General features: G+C 34.3%; 1 protein-coding gene across 3 annotated transcripts; it reads left to right on the forward strand.

The window, feature by feature from the left end:
* The first annotated feature begins 58 nt into the window (after window positions 1-58).
* On the forward strand, window positions 59-18,695 carry RNF146 (ring finger protein 146). 3 transcript variants are annotated; one of them, XM_051997706.1, is made up of 4 exons: window positions 59-152; window positions 3,129-3,215; window positions 8,764-8,913; window positions 16,900-18,695. In XM_051997706.1, the coding sequence occupies exons 3-4, from the start codon at window positions 8,903-8,905 to the stop codon at window positions 17,957-17,959; spliced, it is 1,071 nt and encodes a 356-aa protein (XP_051853666.1). In that variant the 5' UTR covers window positions 59-152; window positions 3,129-3,215; window positions 8,764-8,902; the 3' UTR covers window positions 17,960-18,695. The 3 variants fall into 3 exon arrangements, with proteins under 3 accessions (XP_051853666.1, XP_051853667.1, XP_051853668.1); XM_051997707.1 differs by having other exon boundaries at window positions 72-152; window positions 1,348-3,215; XM_051997708.1 differs by lacking the exon at window positions 59-152 and adding an exon at window positions 1,344-1,436.
* The last annotated feature ends 1,292 nt before the right edge of the window (window positions 18,696-19,987 follow it).

Genomic DNA, 19,987 nt, shown 5'->3' on the forward strand with positions numbered 1-19,987 from the left:
ACACGCCCTCTTTCCCTTCCCCCCCTTTCTTTCCGGGCGCGCCGGCGCGCCGTACCGTCACGTGACGTCTCCGCGCGTCCACGGGTTCCGCGCTGCGGGGTTGTTGGCCGGAGAGAAAAGACTGCGAAGTGGCTTCGGCTGTTGCCTGGAAGGTGGGGGCCTGGGAGAAGTCGGCGTGGCTCTTGACGGGCGGGCGATGGCGCGAGGGGTCGGTGAAGGAGCGTAGGAGGAAACTTCCCCAAGTGTCACCTCTTTCCCCCCTCGCCTCCCCTTTCCGCACCCTTCCTTGTCCCGTTCGTCTCCATGACGTGCCGGGATTCGGGCGCTCGAGGCCAGAGTGGTCGGGTGGCTGGGGGCAGGGGGTGTGGGTGCGTAAGCCCGACGTCCCCGATATGTCGCGGGCTTTGCCCGGCCGACGGGCAGGGGGGAGGATGGGAATAGAGCTGGTCGGTCTCTGGCCCCTGGCTTCTTTCTTTCCTTCCTGCTTTAGCGGGTTGCGAGGGCCAGTAGCCGGTGACGACCGTGGCCTTGGCCTATGTATCGTCCCTCGCCGTCTCTTTAGACGTAGGGAAGACGCCGGCAGCTGCTGTCCCCAGTACGAGAGGCGGAGCAGCGGCCATACTGCCCCACGGGGGGCACTGCAGCCGGGGCGGTGTCTGGCCTCGGCCTGGGAGGACTTACTGGTGGGGGGGATACGCTATCTCATCCTGGTCTGTGGGTAGCCTGAGGTTGGGGTAGGGGGCGCGATCGGCGTCTTGGGGGAGGTCACACACCTTCCCCCTCGACTCCCCCCAGCCCGAGGCTCGTTTCCGTCCCGGCTCAGGGTCTTATAGTATTGTGACCAAGGCCCGGAATATGATTCCGGTCGCGATCTTGCTAGTGATTTGGAGAAACTATTGCTAATTACCTCTTTCCCTGCTCTTCTCCTCCCCCTTCCTTAGCCTTTGCTACCCTATGCTCTTGCATCCACCCCTGGAGAAGAACTGCTCACCCGCCCACTTCCCTTTCCCGGTTAATCTGGCCTGCGGACTTGCAGACCTTTGTTTTGGTGGGAGTTGAAGCAAATAGCTGATAAGTCTTTGAGAAAACTACCGAAATATAGAATTCACTCGATGCTTCAGAATACAGTGTTTTTGAAGCCGAGGCGGTTCGCTAGGTGCTTTGCCGGGGACAGAGTTCTAGTTCTCAATTTTTCTCTCTCCGTTTCTCGCTCTCTCCTCCCTCTTGCTCTGTCCTCTTCGTTCTTTCTTCCATTCCCTCCCCTCTTCCCTCCCTCTCCTCTCCCCCTCTCCGTCTTCTCTCTCCACCTTTCTTACAAAAGAGTGTTGTTTTCTTCCATTGTTGTAGCTTATTTTGTTCTCTGAAGGCTTCTGGAGAGGCAGATTTTGAGGGTGCGGGGAGATGGAACAGTCTTCATGGGTAAAATCTGAAGATGTGTAAGTTTTTAAACGTACTTACGAAATGGATTTGAAATTCACTCAGCTTTGGTGATCCTTTCCTCCCCCCAGTATTCTTCTGGCTTTGTTAAAGTGGCCCCTTAAATCTTCTCTTTTGGAAGTGCATACACGTTACTTTGTCTAGATCCTCATTTAAGCAGCATATAAAACATTTAAGATGAAAAGGAATTGAGTCAAAACGTTATACAATCAAAACTAAAAAAATCTATCTCCCATATATGATTGGCACTTCAGGAAACAGACATTTTTCCTCTACATTTGTGAATATATCTGTCCCTTAAAAAAAAAAAATAGAGCTTTGAAATTGTGAGAAGTTAGTTGGCTTTGTGTTTAGTTATTGAAACTACCTGATTTATGAAGATTGCTTTTTAAATGGAATGATTGTTTTGGTAACAGATAAATATATTTATTTTTTCCCCCCTAAGTGGTACAGAAAATAGCTGCTATTGATATTTGATGAAAATAGGTCAAGCAAATCATTAAAAAAATAAAAATTTGATGTTGATGGTATTTTTAAAAATGGAGTTTTAAACTTATTAATGCTAGTATTAAATGTTTTCTGTTGCTAAATCTGCTCATGTTTTACTACAGCATTTGAAATTGGCTAAAGTCTAAATTGTAGCTAAAGTAAACATAAATGAAAATTAAAAACTAAATTTTATCTTTTTATGTTTTTTTGTTATATTTGATGCCTTGGATGTTAATCAGTTTAATTGGATTGTGTTGATCAAAAAAGAACTTCTAAATGAACTATTTTCTCCTTATGTTAACTAGGGGAATACAGTATTTTCCAATGGATTAATCAGTTATAACTTTTTTTCTATGTACTCCCAATTAATTTCTTGTTAAATTTCGTTTAGTCTGAATCCTTTTTTATATATTGATTTAGAATTGTTCTTCCTTTTCTTACAGGTGACATGTCTTTCAGAGGTCAATCTTTTTGCCCAAGGTTACACAGCTAGTTCTAGGGGGAGCCTTTCATATTTATAAAAATATCATCAAATTTTTTTTTGTTTGTGAAATAGGATATAGCATTGACATTTTTGAGAGAATTCAAACCCTTAATGTCCCTTTCATTAGAAAGATTAAGATTGCAAGCAGAATGACAAACTATATGAAGAATTTTTTTACTTGTTAAATGAAGTTGTGGCCTATTGTTGAGAAGTGGAATTGAAATTAGTTTTAATGGAAGATTTTTGCTGTAAAACATAATTTGTACATTAGCAAATGATAGTAAGCCAGTATTGTAGTAGAGCTAAAAAGGTAAACATTAGGCCATTCATTTCCATGTAAGAGGGGAGAATGAGAGAGAAATTTCAGATTTACTTGCTAGCCAACACCAGCTTTCTCTTTGCTTTTGCTTCCTTAACCCTCTGTTAATAATAATAACAATAATCTTTGTTAATTATATCGGGTTATCCAAGATTGAAAGGCTAAATTTCGTTCACATAATTACTTCATTTTTTAAACAATTAAAATTTGGAGGATGGGATATTTTTGGAAGTTGGGGGGAAAAAACTTTTCCATTAGAGAAGTCGGGGGAAAGCTTTACAGATTACGTTCATTTATTTGCAAAATCAGATAATTTTACACCTATCCATTAATTAGTAACAGTTTAGAATAAAAGAAGTAATTATTTCTCTTATGAATACATTTAATTTTTTTTGACAGAAATACCCTGAATTTTTTAGAGCTTTGATGGAAACGACAACATTATCATCTTTAAGTTAACTGGTGATACACAGTCAATAATGCTAGGTAAGTAATAGTTAATCTTAAGTAGTTTGCTTTAGATATGAGTATGAGTGTGTGTGTGTGTGTGTGTGTGTGAGAGAGAGAGAGAGAGAGAGAGAGAGAGAGAGAGAGAGAGAGAGAGAGAGAGAGAGAGAGAGAGAGATTGATTTTTAAGGCAGAGGCCATATTTACCTATATTTTACTGTCTTCCCATTTGTTTTTTTTTTTTGTGAGATTCTATGTCAAGGAAAAAAGAAATCTAATTTTAATTTTCTCTTCTATCAGCTTTCCTAATGAGTCTATCTTAATATAGATGTAAACAGGCAAGAAAAGAATAGAAAAGAGATCGAGGAGCAGGAGTGGTCATATATAGCTTACAGATTTCTAATTAGCCCCTAAATGAAAATATTTATAATTCTGCTTTAATCGTTAAATCCAATTTAGCATTTTGATTTATAAAATAGCATTAATGCACAAATGTTTTGGGTTGAGTTTATATTAGATAATCCTTCAAATTCAAAGATTCATTCCTCTTATAAGATCATTTGTGGTATGCTTAATTACTAAATTAATTTCCATCTTCTAGTTCTATATTTGTACTATTAATAGTTTTATTTATAAATGAATCCACATATCAAAAGTAAATCATTTTTGATCAAATAGTAAAAGGCAATTTTCCCTCTTAGTAAAGGTGGGATTTTGTTAATATGTTTTCTATTTTTAATGTTAGTGGCTATACACTGTACTCTTCATACTTGGCTCTAATTACTGACTTGTGACTTCCAGTGAATCACTTGATTTCACTAGATTTTAGTTTTTTCATCTAAAAAATGTTGGTTGGACTAGATAATCTCATTGACCTCTTAAGATTGATTCTTCCCTTGATTAATTGACCCGCTTGGCAACTTCATGGCTTGACATACTGAGTTCATTTTATAAATCATTTCATTTTTAAGGGGCTTCAGCTTTTGATTTTTATGTAGTTTGTGCATTAGATTGCATTGTTGTATTATGAAAAAAAATTTATATTTGACTTACAGAGATCCTCTTTCCACTTGTTCTGCTTCACTGGATTTCTGAAATCTTTATTCTATATTTGAATTATAACCCAGGATATGGATGTTGGAGGAAACAAGATTTGATAATATATGGGAAGATTGAAATATTCTTGATAACAGATTGTGAATTGTGAACACAGATTTTTTTAGTTCAGGGATTTGGCAAGGTCTTTATTCATTCATGTTTTTTTATCCCTTAAATATGATTTCATCTATATAGAGAAATTCACATAAAAAAACTTCTACCAGTACAAATTGATAAATTTTCTATAATTTAAAAAGAGTTTTAGGAGAATCCCTGGGGTATTAATAAAAGATTAGGTGATTTTATCTAGTCATACAGCCAATATTTACCAGAAGTAGGACTTGAGCCCAAGTCTTCCTGAAACTGTAGTGTGGCTTTTAAGTATAGTCTGTAGGTTTATATAAGCTGTGTTTTAGACTGCTAAAAATTTATTGGAACAAAAGCAATAAAGCTCAATTAATGATGACCCTAAAAGGTGTTTTGGGAAAGATAAATTAGATATGAAATAATTTTAAGAATGTGTCCAGCCCTCTGTGACTATTGTAAGATAGACCTAAATGATCTTGCCCTATGAAAAGAAAATTACAGAACCATTAGCATTTGTTAAGTCTAGCAATTACCTTACTTTTCTCACTGAAATTGATAGTAGGCAAGTAAATTACTTTCAGCTTCAGTTTCTTTATCTGTAAAATAATATTAGTATTGCTCATAGGTTGTTATGAAGGCAAAATGTGATAATATGTGAAAAGAAAGTGCTTTTCAAATTTTATATAAATGTTAGTGGCTGTTTCTGACTCTTGGTGGGGAATGTCTCTAAACAATGGTGATTTATCTTGGTAAATCACTGCCCTTTGTTTTTATAGATCTTAAAAAGAGGAAAGCAAAAAGGAATATCATCCCTTGCAATCTGAATTTGATAGAAGTTGGTTTGGTTTTCTAATCTTCATTCTCATGTGCTGGATTTTACCCATTTGTTTTTAGTATGTGAGACAGAGTATTCATATGACCTTTTTAGAAATATTTTGTGATAGTAATACTTTGAGCTAAATTTAAGATCTCAAAATTTATGGACCTCCTAAAGATTCCTTTAAAGTCCAGCTTCATTTGTGGTTGGTGATGTCATATGGGATCTTGTAACTGAATGTGTGGGTCACAAAATTAAAATTTATCAGTAAATGTTTGATTTGTGTATACTAATTTTATGTGCCTTTAGACTTGGGGTCACTAAAAATTTCTCAGATGAAAGAAGATCAGGAGTGGAAAAAAATTTTAAGAAGCCCTTCTCTAAAGAATATTTAGAAATTTAAGAAAGCCACTTGATCCTAGAAGAGTTCATCAGATTAGAAAATCTCATTAAGCACATACTTAGTTTCAGTTTTTAAAAAACTTTTCTCCAGAAATGGTTAAGTATGGATCATTAGAAATAGAATAATTAAGTTAAGAAGTTTGAAAATAAGGACAAGGAATGCAAAATTTGGAATACTATCAGTTTTTAAAGGTAGCCTTCGTAAATTGCTGCTTTTGTATATGATCAAAAAATAGTCTTGAAAATTAAATGCTAAAATTTTATCAGTAAAAATGTGCTGCTTTAGAAGGAAAATGTTAGGTTATATCTGAAATCATTCATGGTTTCAATTATTTTTTTTAAGTGTTTTTTAAGGGCACCTTATGCCTTTAATAAAGTTCTTAAGGAGAGCGAATAGGGCTTTCATTAATAACAAAACACCTAAAGCATTATGGTATTAATCTGATATTGTACAAAAACTAAAAGAATCCTACATAAGTTTTCAAACATTTTTATCTATTTGAGGCATATTTCCTTTAAGTGACCTAATGACCCATGGCCATTTGATTACTATACTAAACATAATTTAACTTTTTAACAAGGACCTCAATTTTAGAGACATTAAATACTGTTTGGTTTGTAATTCAGTAATGACCTTGAACTGCTGTTGACATGTTTAAAAAAATGAGTTGTTTGTTCACTAATGGTTCCATACTGTCATGCTCTTTTCATTGCTGTCCTTTAAAAAAGTTTTTGATCTGCTGACATTACTGTGTTCTTACTTGTCTCACTTCCCATTCTTCCTCCCCCCTCCCAGTTTCTAAGGTGTTGTTGACTTCTTGCCAATTGAGGAACCCGATAATTGTTCTTTAGAATTTTGTGAAAAATAAGAGTGAGTAGATAGTAAGGGATGGTTTATGTGGGCTCCACTGTGAGTTAAGAGAAGGATTTTAGTGTGCACTGTAAAAGCTCAAGTTTGCCTATTTGAGGTCTTTTGCTTACAAGTTCTATTGAAAGATTTTCAGATAAATAGTCTTTGGTTAATTAAGGTATTGCTGTATTACCACTGTTTTACTAATGTATTATATATTGTCTCAGTAGAAATATAACAACAATGATGATTGTATTTTACTGATTTGGATGTATGTTTGTGTTATTTTCTCTACTAAGTTGGGAACTCCTTCAGGCCAAGAATTGTGTTTTTTGGTTTATTTTTGATTTTGTTGTATTTTGTGTCTGTTTTGGAGTTCTTAGCCTAGGACTTCGCACATAGTTGGTCTCAGCTTTTTTTTTTTTTAATCTAAGTAAACAATACAATTCTTTTGAAATTTTCTTCTCTCAACCATAAAAAATAGAAATATTTGTGAGACTTTTAAATATAACATTTTTTTTTTTAGCCAGCAAAAATCAGTTTTCCCTTCTCATGCTTCCCTATTCCCTAATTGAAAATGAAACAATGGGTGTGAAAGAATGCTACAAATGCATCTAAACAAACAAAACCATTGACCTTGTTTAAAAGAGAAAAACTGTACATAAATAAATAAGTATTTGTGTAGGGGTGTGTGTGTATAAATTCACATAGACTTGTCTCTATAGTCTTTTAGTTCAGTGAGTCATTAGCATGTTTCATTAGTTTATAGTTACTGCTTTTTATACTGATAAGAATTGCTAAGTCATTGACAACTTTATCATTTACAGTGTTGTTATATAAAATATTCTTTTGATTCTGTATATTCCGAATATGTTCTTACAAGTCTCACATTTCTTTAAGCCGTTATTTCTTATGGCATAGTAATATCCCATCACATTTATATGCCACATATAATTTGTTTAGCCATTCCTCTCAAATTGCAATTTTTACACCTCAGAAAGAGCTATAACTATTTTTATGCCATCTTATAGTTTATTTTGCTCCATTTAGGAGACTTTAAACATTCAAGTTTTATTAATTCTTTTAAATGTCATCATTCCCACTTAACTTTATAGAAGATCCCTGAACATCCCTCCCCAATTTTGTTACCAGAAACATTTACATAAAACCAATTCACGTAGGGAAAAACATATACTATATTCTATATTTGAAGTCCTCCCATTTCCTGAGAGAAAGAATTTTGTTTTCATTGTCATTTTCCTGGATTGTGATTGGTTATCTTAATCAGAATTTTACGTTTTAGAGGATTTTTATCTATTATTCTAGTTTTGCTTGTTTTGCTTTGTAATTCCGTATTTTTCTGAGTTTTTCATTTAAAGCACGATGATCTATTAAATTCAATAAATCACCATTTTTCTACTCATTCCCTATTTTATGGACACATTGTTTCTAGTTTTTGTTATCAACAAAAATGCTGCTATGGACATATTTTCTGCTTTCAACATCCTCAAATAGTATCCTAAGTAATGAGATCCCTTTGTGAAAGGGGAAGAAAGGGGAAGAGTTTAGTCATACTTCTTAATTTCAATTTTTTTTTCCCCAAAACAGTTGGACCAATTCACATGTCCACATACAGTGTATTAGCATGACTTGTCTTTCCATATCTTCCAGTGTCTTTTCAATCTTTTATCCTCTTTGTTAGCTTATTGGGCATGAATCGATACTGCAAGAGTTTAATTTAATTTTCATTTCCAATTATAATTGAATTGGAGCAAACTTTTATATGGTTTTTGGTGGCTAACAATATTTTTGAAAACTATAGTCTTTGACCACTTAACTGGTGGAGAATAGCTTGGTCTTTTGTGTCAGTTCCCTATATAGGTCTGACTTGTCAGAGATGATTAATGCCAAGATTTTTTCCCTCATTTGACATATTTGCTTATTCTATCTGTATCAAGTTTTTGTTATGCAAAAACTTTTGAACATTTGAAATTGTCTACTTTAAAGTTTATACCTCGCTTTTTTATCTCTTGTTTGCCTAAGAGTTTTCACTTTAAATAGGGTTGTCTGGAGGATATTTCCTTTGATTTTAATTGTTAAATGATGTCTGTCTTTTTTACATTTAGATCACATCCATTTGAAGGCTAGTTTTTCAAATGTAAATGTTATTTACAAGCAATGTCAGAAAGGAGCTACATTGTTTTTATTCCATTTTGTTTTTCGAAAATTTATTATTTTTTAAGGTGTTTTGGTTTGTTTAATTGGAATGTGTTAATGATATTTTTTGTAAATGATCTTACATATTTCACTAATTTAATCTTTATTTCCTTTAGTTCACAGAGAAGTTAATCCAAGTAGGGTCTCCCTTTGCAACACAAAGAATGAACCAGTGGTGAGGAAAAAAGTACTCTAACTTGACTAACTGCCTGTGAAGAGGATGTTATATTCTTATAATAGACATCAGTGGAATCTATGATAGGAATGTAAGTATAATGTCACTTTTTGTCTGAAACTAAACTTACACTTACTGAGATATATATATGTGAATTAGATTATTTACAATGAGAAACAGAATAATTAGCTGTTCTTTTATTCGTTTATTTATTTAATTTTTTCTTTTTCTTTCATTTATTTAATTTTTTATTGAAAGAACCCAGCCTGGGTAATTTTTTACATTATCCCTTGCACTCACTTTTGTTCCGACTTTTCTCCTCCCTCCCTCCACCTCCTCCCTCAGATAGTAAGCAGTCCTGTACATGTTAAATATATCACAGAATATCCTAGATACAATATATATGTGTGCAGAACCGAACAGTTCTCTTGTTGCACACAGGAAGAACTGGATTCAGAAAGTAAAAATAATCTGGGAAGAAAAACAAAAATTCAAACAGTTTATATTCATTTCCCAGTATTCTTTCTTTGGGTGTAGCTGCTTCTATCCATCATTGATCAGTTGAAACTGAGTTAGACTTCTTTGTCTAAGAAATCCACTTCCATCAGAATACAGCCTCATACAATATCGTTGTTAAAGTATATAATGATCTCCTGCTTCTGCTCATTTCACTTAGCATCAGTTCATGTAAGTCTCTCCAACCCTCTCTGTATTTATCCTGTGGGTCATTTCTTATAAAACGTAATATTCCATAACTATCATATACCACAATTTACCCAACCATTTTCCAATTGATGGGTGATTCTTTATTCTTATGATTTCTGTTGAGGAACTTTAGAGGTTTAAATATTTTACCAACACTAAATTTTGGAAATAACCTCTTATTTAAGGTAGGTGGTAGTTTTTTTCATCCATTTACATAGAAGGTATGATTAGGACTTAGGAATTTTCCCAGAACTGAAAATGATCTAAAGGTCATCTAATTTTAGATCTAAAGTTAACTCTTTAGGCAGTAACATTTGTTCAAATAGGAATAGGTTTTTACAGTTTTCTCTCAATAGTTCATATTTAAACTACTGGTTTGGTTGGGGGAAAGTTGAGGGTAATCTTTTTTTGCGGGGAGGAGAGGAAAGTTGGTTATCAGTCGTTCAAAGAAATTCAATGTCTTAACAGCACTATAATTGATCCTTTTGTATTTGCTGAGTTGTATATTGCTAGCTTTCATTAGTGGCACATTATGGCCTTTGGGTTTCTTTCTAAACTTGTGCTGTTGGTTATTTCCTATTACTCAGTTTGGGGTCATAAGTGTGTTCCTTGCAACTGGAAGAGAGATGTCAGTGAGAGATTTTTTTTATTCTTAATATAACTATTGAGTATCTTGTGATTTATCTACATTCAACTCTTGTAGAAATTAAGTGAATTTGAATTTTGCACAAATGTGACTTGTTATTCCTGTGGCTATAGAAGGAAAACCAAGTTAGTGGAGTGTCAAACCAAAGGAGAAGAGGGAGATCAAGAAGAATGAGAACTGATAAAATTGTCATTAGATTTGTCAATTAAGAGATGATTAGTAATAGAAGAGAAAGAAATGGTTTTGAAGTTGAAGTGAGGAAAGAACATATTGACTTCTTATTTTCAGTTTAGTTGTCATAAATTTAGACCTAGAAGGAAGTTTGGACATCAAGTGGTCTGACCCCCCTCATTTTACACATTAGGAAACATAGATGAAATGACTTGGTCAAGATAAGGAGTAGGGTTTTAATTTGAGCTCAAGTCCTCTGAGTTTAAATCTAACACACTTTCTACTGTACCATTAGAAATACAGAAAGATTAGCATGAAGGATAATTGAAGATCAGGTGAAGGATTTTTGAGGATGGGAGAAATTCAGTCATTATTTGTAGGCACTAGGAGAAGGGACTACTTTTCACGGTTATAATTTTAGTAAGTGTAAATTTAAGTACACTTAGCTAACTATGATAACATTTAAAGCCAATCTACATTCAGATATCAACTTCTAAATTACCATGTCATGAAATTTTTTGGAGGAATAATTAGTGATAATGGAGTTTTTTTTTTTTTAATATTTTATTTTATTTTATAATAACTTTATATTGACAGAATCCATGCCAGGGTAATTTTTTTTACAACATTATCCCTTGTACTCGCTTCTGTTCCGATTTTTCCCCTCCCTCCCTCCACCCCCTCCCCTAGATGGCAAGCAGTCCTACATATGTTAGATATGTTGCAGTATATCCTAGATACAATATATGTTTGCAGAACCGAGCAGTTCTCTTGTTGCACAGGGAGAATTGGATTCAGAAGGTAAAAACAACTCGGAAAGAAAAACAAAAATGCAAATAGTTCACATTCGTTTCCCAGTGTTCTTTCTTTGGGTGTAGCTGCTTCTGTCCATCATTTGATAATGGAGTTAAACACAGATTTATTATTTTTTAAAACAGGTTTGTTATAAAACATAAAAATTGATATTTGTTACAGTGAAAAGAACTATGTAGAGAGATAATTTCTTTATTTTTATACTATCATAAAGTTCTTTTCTCCCTCTCTCTTCCCCTTTTCTATTACTTCATTTAATCAAGAGTCATGAGAGAATTATTTTGAAAATAATCAGTGGATGCTTGTCTTCTTGATGAGGAGGGGAGGGAAGGGAAAGAATCTGAAACCAAAGTTTTAAGAAATGGATATTTTAAAAATTGTTTTTACATGTAATTGGGGGGAAATATTAAATTTAAAAAGGGGGAAATCAGTCAGTTTCTTGAATTAAATCTTTAAAAATGTTGAAAATTATTAAGCTTTGATTAGCCATACCTGTAAGGGAATAACAGTATGATGGATTATTCAAAATGACCAGTGGAAAAAATACCTGACTTTAAAACTGTTTGTCCAGTATATCTGAAAGATTTGTTTAATATGGTAATTTGCCACCATCAATTTCTCATCATCTCTGCCAGTAGATGAGAGTAAAGGCATAGATAATGCCAGAGTTATTTTTATTTGACTTAGTTGTTTATTGCATCATAGGTAATGCCAAAGTTATTTATATTTGACTGACTTTCATTATAGCAAGTAGCTTTCCTAGTTCTAATTTCTGATACTAAATATAATTCATAATTTAAAATTTTTGTGGGTAATAGTCATTTGTAGAAATACTAATTCTTTTTGATCTTTGCAACATTTGACACTATTACCTGGTTAACTCCTTTCTCCTTTTACTTTTTACTTTTTTCGTGGGTGGGGTGGAGAGAAGGATCACTGCTCTTTTCCTGTCTGACCATTTCTTAAGTCTTGTTTCCTGAATCATCATCTGTGGCTACCTTTTATGTACTCCCTTGGTCACATCATATATTCACATGCATTTAATTATCATGATTATGTAGATAACTCCCAAACTCACATAGATAGCCCCTATTTGTAACTCCAATCCTGCATAACCAGCTGTCTGTAAGATATTTTAAACTGAATATCCCTTAAGAATATAAAAATTAAATTCTCACATTCATTCTCATCTCTACACTCACATGACTACTATCCTAATTTATTTTCTACACTTAAGAATATAAAAATTAAATTCTCACATCCATTCTCATCTCTCAATATGATTACCTGCTATGTGTCAGAAACTATGCTAAGAGCTAGGAAATATTATCTCACTGGAACCTCACAAGAACCTTGGGAGTTAGCAGTTATTACCCCCATTTTACAGTTGAAGAAATTAACTGTATGTAATGGTTTTGAAGTTGAAGTGAGCAAAGAACATACTGACTTCTTATTCTCAGTTTAGTTGTCATAAATTTAGATCTAGAAGGAAGTTTGGACATCAAGTGGTCTGACCCCCTCGTTTTACACATGACTACAATCCTAATTTATTTTCTACACTTCTACATAGGACCATTGAAATAATCACCTTAAAGTATCTGTTCCTTAAATCTCTATTCTCTCCAATCCAGTACCAAGCTTGGTAAATTCAAGTGGCTTGTTATTTCCTCTGTTTCAAATACAGACTTTTTTATTCAACATTTAAAGCCCTTTATAACTTAGTTCCAGACTGATTTTCAGGGCTTATTATGCATCATTCTACTTCCTGCATTCTACACTTAAGCCAAACTGTCCTTGCTGTTCCTCTCACAAGGTACTCCATCTGTTGCCTCTGCACTTTTGGGTACGCTGCTCCTCATATTTGGAATGCACACCATCCTCATTGCTGCCTCTTTAAAATGCTAGTTTCCTTCAAAGCTACTTAATGCCGTTTTCTAAGTGAAATCTGTCCTTTTATACTAAGCTGCCTCTCAGTTTTTGATGTTTCTCCCAATAAAACATGAAAATACTTAAAGGTAGGGATTATTAGTTTTTATTTTATATCCCCACTAATAGTAAATCCTCACATATATCCAGAGTTTGATATGAGAAACTGGGGAAACTAGAAATGTCTTGATTCTTTTTTTGTTTCTTGCTTGCCCAAAGTCATTTCATTTTCTTATCAAAACTAGAATTAGAGACAGCATTCTCTACAGATAACAGCTATCTTAAAAAAAAAACCTATCCTTAACTCACAGAGCTGCTTAATTTTCTAGCTAGAACCATTTCTCAAAGTGAAGAGTCAGAAAATGGAAAGAAATTATTAGAAATTTGAGAGTATATTGAGAAGCATGCTTGAAAATATGCTACATAAAGTATGAGGCACTTAGGTGGCACCGTGTCAGAAAAACCTGAATTCAAATTTTACCTCAGATACTTACTAGCTATTTGACTTAGGGCAACTCACTTTTCCTTTGTTTGCTTTAAAGAAATTTAAAATTTATTTTTCTTTTTGAAGAAATTCAACTGTAAAATGGGGGTAATAACTAATAACTCCCAAGGTTCTTGTGAGGTTCCAGTGAGGTAATATTTCCTAGCTCTTAGCATAGTTCCTGACACATAGCAGATAGATATTTACTGTTGTTAATTGTCATAATAAGCATGCAGGTTTGCTGTTCTTTTTTTAAACTCGGTATCAATAGCTCAAAAAAAAAATCAATAAAGGTTTTAAAGCATTTTTTCTTCTTTGCCTGATCTTTTTTTTTTTGGGGGGGGGTTTACTATTACAGTCTTAAGTATTTATATAGTTGTAACCTCTTCTGTTAACCACTTAAAATAATTCTTAAGGCAGAGATTCTTAATCTTTTTTGTGTGCCTTGGACATTTTTGACAGTCTGCTGAAACTTAAGGACTTCTCAAAGTAAAGTTTTTAGGTCTAAAATATGTGGTATTGAAAAGGAATCAATTATATTGCAATACTTTGTCCAAAATTTAAAAAAAAGTTTGCATCCCAACATAAATTCTGCTTTAGAAGCAACTGACAAAATGCCACTTTTCTTTCAGATACTGCTTGTGGCACATCAGACAAAAGTCTGTTTGCAGAGGCATTTTTGGTTTGAAATATAATAATCTTTGGGGAAAAAAAGGACAGTGTGGTATTGTGTTTTCAAGACCACAGTTCGGATTCTTCTTTAACACATATTGGTATTGTGACCTTAGACAAGTTAGTTTATGTCTCAGTGCTTCAGTTGAATCTCTAGGATTATAAATTTCAGAGCTGGGTCTTGAAGGATGTGTTGGATATTAAAGGGCATTGAAGGGGGAAAAAAGATGAAGCAAGAAGTTATTTAGTGTATGGAAATTGATATATGTGTCAAACACGATTATTGGGAAAATGTATGATAGATTTAATTATGCTTTGGCCAAAATAAATCCAAAATACTTGAAAGAGAATAATAAAAGATTAAACTACAAAAAGAACGTGGGCATGTTTTAGAGAACCTATTAAGTGTCAGACTGAGGAATATGAACTTTATTTAATAGATCATAGAGAACCATTAAAATTTTTTTTTTGCATAGAATAACAATCAGATCTGTGCATTATTAAAAAAAGATTTATCTGGCAACAGTGTATTCAGAATTATTAAGTTTGTTGCTGTAGTTTTTAAAAAATGTAAACATCTGGTTGTTTTTTGTGTAATTGTTTTCTTAATATATCCTGGCTGAAGTATCCCCTAAATATCCATAATCTAATAGAAAATAGGTCACTTCCATTTAACTTTGCAACTTAATGGTTCATTTGCCCCTGGTTTGGAAAAATAATTGTTTATCTTAAGAGTTTTCTTATAGAGCCACAAAATTAATCTTGGACAGAGGGGTGGGGATCATGGTTCTAAAATGTATTGCATACTTTCTAAAAATAAAATAGGGGTGAGACTCCTTGTAGCCTATCTGTAGCTCTTTGATTAATATCATATGCTCTATGGCTAGAATTAAAAAGTCCATCTCAAATAGTATTTGATCTGGACTTCCAATTTTTCCAGATAAGTATTGGGAGCTCCCACTGAGGAAACTCCTATTAATGTCTCTTACAATCTTAGAAATTTGGACATTGAGAGGTTGTGACTTTCCCAGGATTACAGACATTATGTGTTAGAGACTGGCCTTGATTCCTGAGTGAGGTGAGCTTTCTCTATCCACTCTGCCATACTTGCCTCAAATTTTGAGAATTTTTAAAATGGAAATAAATTGAATAAACAGTGTTTTGGAGTGAATTTTAAGTCTAGATGATTATCTACCTCACTTTTTACTTTTTTTTTTTTTTTTTTTTGAATTGTGTTATGAAAAAGGCTCTAGGTCTCTTCAGAGTCTATTCAGCCATGTTCCATCTCTTTTCCTCTTACTTCTTTTTCTCTAATTTATTCAGTATTACTTTAAAAATAGAAATATCCTGTATTACTCAGCTTGAATACTCTCCATTCAGGCAGCCCTGAAAACATGCCATTTTTCCCCCCTTTTTTGTTTTGATTGGGAAAAGAAACTAATTAACCTATATAACCAGATTTAAATTGTAGTGTGGAACTTAAGCCCCCAAAGTAAAAACTTGATGTGTATATACCTATCTTTTATCTTATTTCATTTGCTATCTTATTGTTAAACTCACTTCACGAAACCCCAGGCCAATTTCATTGGTTTAGGTGCTTTTGTGTATTGGAATTCTGTCTATCTTTGCTGTCACCTTTGCTTTTTCTCCTGCTTCTAGTTTTAGAGGGTTGCCTGGGGCATCTCTTAAATGACTTCTCCTGGGTCATTCTGTAGTATTTATCTGATAGGAATTAACCATTTCCTATTCACTCACTAGGTCTTGCCTCTTTATTTCAAGGATTCTAATTTTTTTTTTTTTAAATCATGGACCTTTTTGTCAATCTGAAGTTCATGAACCCCTCAGGATGGTTTTTTTTTTTTAATATTTAATAAATATATTTATGATGTTTTAAAATAAAATACATAGGATTAAGAAGGAAACCAATATTGTTGAAATTCACTTAGCAGAATATTTTTAAAAAAACTTCACAAACCCTAGTTTAAGAACGGTTTATATTACAGTTATTTGCATATTTATCACCACTTTCCTCTTACCTTATCTTCTCTTTGCTTATAAGCTTCTTCAGAGTTAGTGCTGTCATAACTATTTTCAGTGCTATGTACATCTTAGGTGTTTAATAAATATTCTTATAGAATTAATATAGCCTGTGGGATAATTACTGACAGATAACTATATTTATAATCAGTAGTTATAAAAGTGATCCTATTTTCCATGATCTTTAGCTGCTAGTCCCTGCTCTTTTAAAAAGTACCCTTTGTATTTCTCCCATAGATATTTTGTATACCTATTAATGCACTCTCCACTTCCCATTAGCCCGTTGTCTAAAAATTAAATACTTGGTGATTCATTTAATTGATTTAAAAGGTCATAACATTGAAAAACTTGATTAGCAGCCTATATATATATTTGTTTTGTTACTTTTCTTTCCCTTTCTCCCCCTTTTCATTTTAAATTACTTTATATATTTGTGGCTCTTGGGTTTGGTGTGTGTATATATATGTATACATATATTCATGTTTTGAACATGGAATGGGGAAATTCATTGATCTCAGTAGATTATAATGCACATAAGACTTTTTTGGTAGTTTCTGTGACTGAATAATTTTGAAAGCAATTATTAATATACTATGATAATGAATACCCTTTCTCTTCTTTAGGATGGCTGGCTGTGGTGAAATTGATCACACAATAAACATGCTTCCCACGAACAGAAAGGCAAATGAGTCCTGTTCTAATGCTGGACCTTCTCTTACTGTCCCTGAATGTGCCATCTGTCTGCAAACATGTGTTCACCCAGTCAGTCTTCCTTGTAAGCATGTTTTCTGCTATTTGTGTGTAAAAGGAGCTTCATGGCTTGGAAAACGATGTGCACTTTGTCGTCAGGAGATTCCTGAGGACTTTCTTGACAAGCCAACCTTGTTATCACCAGAGGAACTAAAAGCAGCAAGTAGAGGTAATGGAGAATATGCCTGGTATTATGAAGGAAGAAATGGGTGGTGGCAGTATGATGAACGCACCAGCAGGGAATTGGAAGATGCTTTCTCCAAAGGTAAAAAGAGCACTGAAATGTTAATTGCTGGTTTTCTGTATGTTGCTGATCTTGAAAACATGGTTCAATACAGGAGAAACGAACATGGACGACGTAGGAAAATTAAACGGGATATAATAGATATACCAAAGAAGGGAGTGGCTGGACTTAGGCTGGATTGTGACTCTACTGCGGTTAACTTAGCAAGAGAGAGCTCTGCAGATGGAGCGGACAATATATCAGCCCAAGCTGGGGCTTCTGTGCTGCCTCTAGTGTCTACTTCTGTTAGACCCTTAAGTTCACTAGATGGTCAGTTAACAAGCCCTGCAACACCTTCACCTGATGCAAACACTTCTCTAGAGGACTCTTTTACTCACTTGCAAATCAGTGGAGACAGCGTGGCTGAAAGGAGTCACAGGGGAGAGGGAGAGGAAGACCATGAATTACTCTCTTCAGGCAGGGTACCAGCACCAGATACCTCTGTTGAGGAAACAGAATCAGATGCTAGTAGTGATAGTGAGGATGTATCTACTCACCTTGCACAGCACTTATCTTCAACTCAGCAGAGACATTTGGTTCCAAATGTAAATCAGATAGCAACTGATAGACCTACAGCAGGGGGTGGAGCAGTGAGTGCCAGTGTCAGGTCTAGAAGACCTGATGGACAGTGCACAGTAACTGAAGTTTAAAGATGTCGTCAGCCACATGTTCAAGAATACAAATACATCTGTAATGGTATCTGTAAATTTCTGCCTATGAGACATTACACTCATCCCCTAGTAGTGTATTTTGGGATTAGAGGGTGGGAAAAGGGAATGGGAAGAATTGGCCTTTAACTAAAACGTCTAATGTGTCTGGAAAATTTATTTAAAAGTCAGGAACTTGGGTGTTGATAGTTGAAAGATACTTAGCAATACCCAATTTTTCTCCTAAAAGTCTTTATTTTATAGTGGTTTTTTTGGTTTGTTTGTTTGTTTTTGAGATCCTCAATCGATTCTTTTGGCCACTGTGTATTTCTCTGTGCATTAACTGTCTTCATTATCTGACTGTTGCATTGTGTCTTATTTCTCTGCATGGATCGATGTATGGAAAGAACACTAAATTTGGGAGCAATATGAGATATTGGTTATTGATAAGAGCAGGATGTTTAATGTGAAAATAGATTATGTTTGGAAATTATGAGGGATATTTTAAATAGACAAACAGCAACCATTTTATCTTCAAGTTCTCAAAATGCAAATGTAAACAGCTAATAACTTCTGTTCCAAAATCCTGACTGTAACACACATTGTAGTGTTCCCATAAGCTTTGCTGTCTAGTCCTTGTAGTTTGAGGTTTCTCCTAATCTGTCTCATCTTTTTTCTTTCCTTTTTTTTTTTGTTAGAAAATTTATAATTTAATAAATACTACAGTTTGTCAAAATAACCTGTGGCTACTTGTCCTTTGTTTGAATCTGAGGGAGGGGTTGGGAGGGAAAGGAATTTTTCCTCTCAGAATTTGTTTCTCCTAAAGGTTGGTCTATGGAACATTGCGCATAATAGGAATCTGTTTTAAGACTTGTAACAGAGCAATGTATGGTTTCTTTGTGGTGTATTAGAAAATTTACTACATGAAAATGAAACCATTGTTTTTGGAAGCTTTGATTTCAGAAAAAAACTTTTTATTAGGTGAAGTTTCTTGATGTAATGAAAGCACTGAAATAGGAATTAGAAGGCTAAATCTTCATTCTATTTGCTGGATAAACTCAGTTGAGCAAGTTACTGAAATTCAGTTTTTTTGTCTATAAAATGAGAATGACAATACTTGCACAATCTCTCACAAGCTCATAATAATGAGGAAGTTGTTTTGTAAATTATTTTTGTGATTTCAATGTGATCAGAGATCATAATATAGCAGTCATATAAGAAAATCCAAACCTGAACACAGATTCTGTTTGCCCAAAGTGTGTTTTCTACACATGAACTCTAATTTTGAATAAGCCACATTATTTCCATTTTTTCCCAACCCCCCTTGCCCATAATGGATGTATATAATTAGGTTGGTAATCTTGGATCTTGTACTGCAGTGCTATTCTGATAGCTTTAAATGGTTCTGAATTTGTTTTTGTATTTTACTAACACATATTTAGGTCTTTGACTTGACATTTTACATGGATATGAGATTATTACCTTGTATGTATAAATAACTTTGAAAGTCCTCTTATTGGCAATCATGAGTCTTTCTGATTATAACAATTTTTTATTACTACTAGAACTTTATTATATTTGACCCAGACTTAGGAATAATACTCCAGCAACAACTGAATCAAACCACAGAGGAGCTCCTACCAGCCTTTGGGGAAACTTCTCAGCCTCTTTCATGGGATAGAGGCAAGCCTTTTACAATCAAGTATCTAGAATTCTTCATGGACTATTAAATCCTGGTTCTGTTACTTGACTACTTTTGACATTTTACCTCTCTGGTTTTTAGTTTCTACATCTGTTAAATGATTTTGGAGTAGTTTATCTCAGTTTGCTTCCAGTTTTGTGTCTATGATCTTGTGACCTTCATTCACAGGATTTCTGCCTAGATAATATAGAGTGATTTGTTGTATCTTATCCGATGTGCCCTATTTCCACTACTGAATGATGCCCAATAACTTAGTGCCAGTGGAGACTTTAGGTGATTTCTTGTGCTCCAAACAATAACAGCATTTTCTAGATCAGACATGATCAAAG

The sequence above is a fragment of the Antechinus flavipes genome, chromosome 4 (genome assembly GCF_016432865.1).
Source record: "Antechinus flavipes isolate AdamAnt ecotype Samford, QLD, Australia chromosome 4, AdamAnt_v2, whole genome shotgun sequence".
Taxonomy (NCBI): domain Eukaryota; kingdom Metazoa; phylum Chordata; class Mammalia; order Dasyuromorphia; family Dasyuridae; genus Antechinus; species Antechinus flavipes.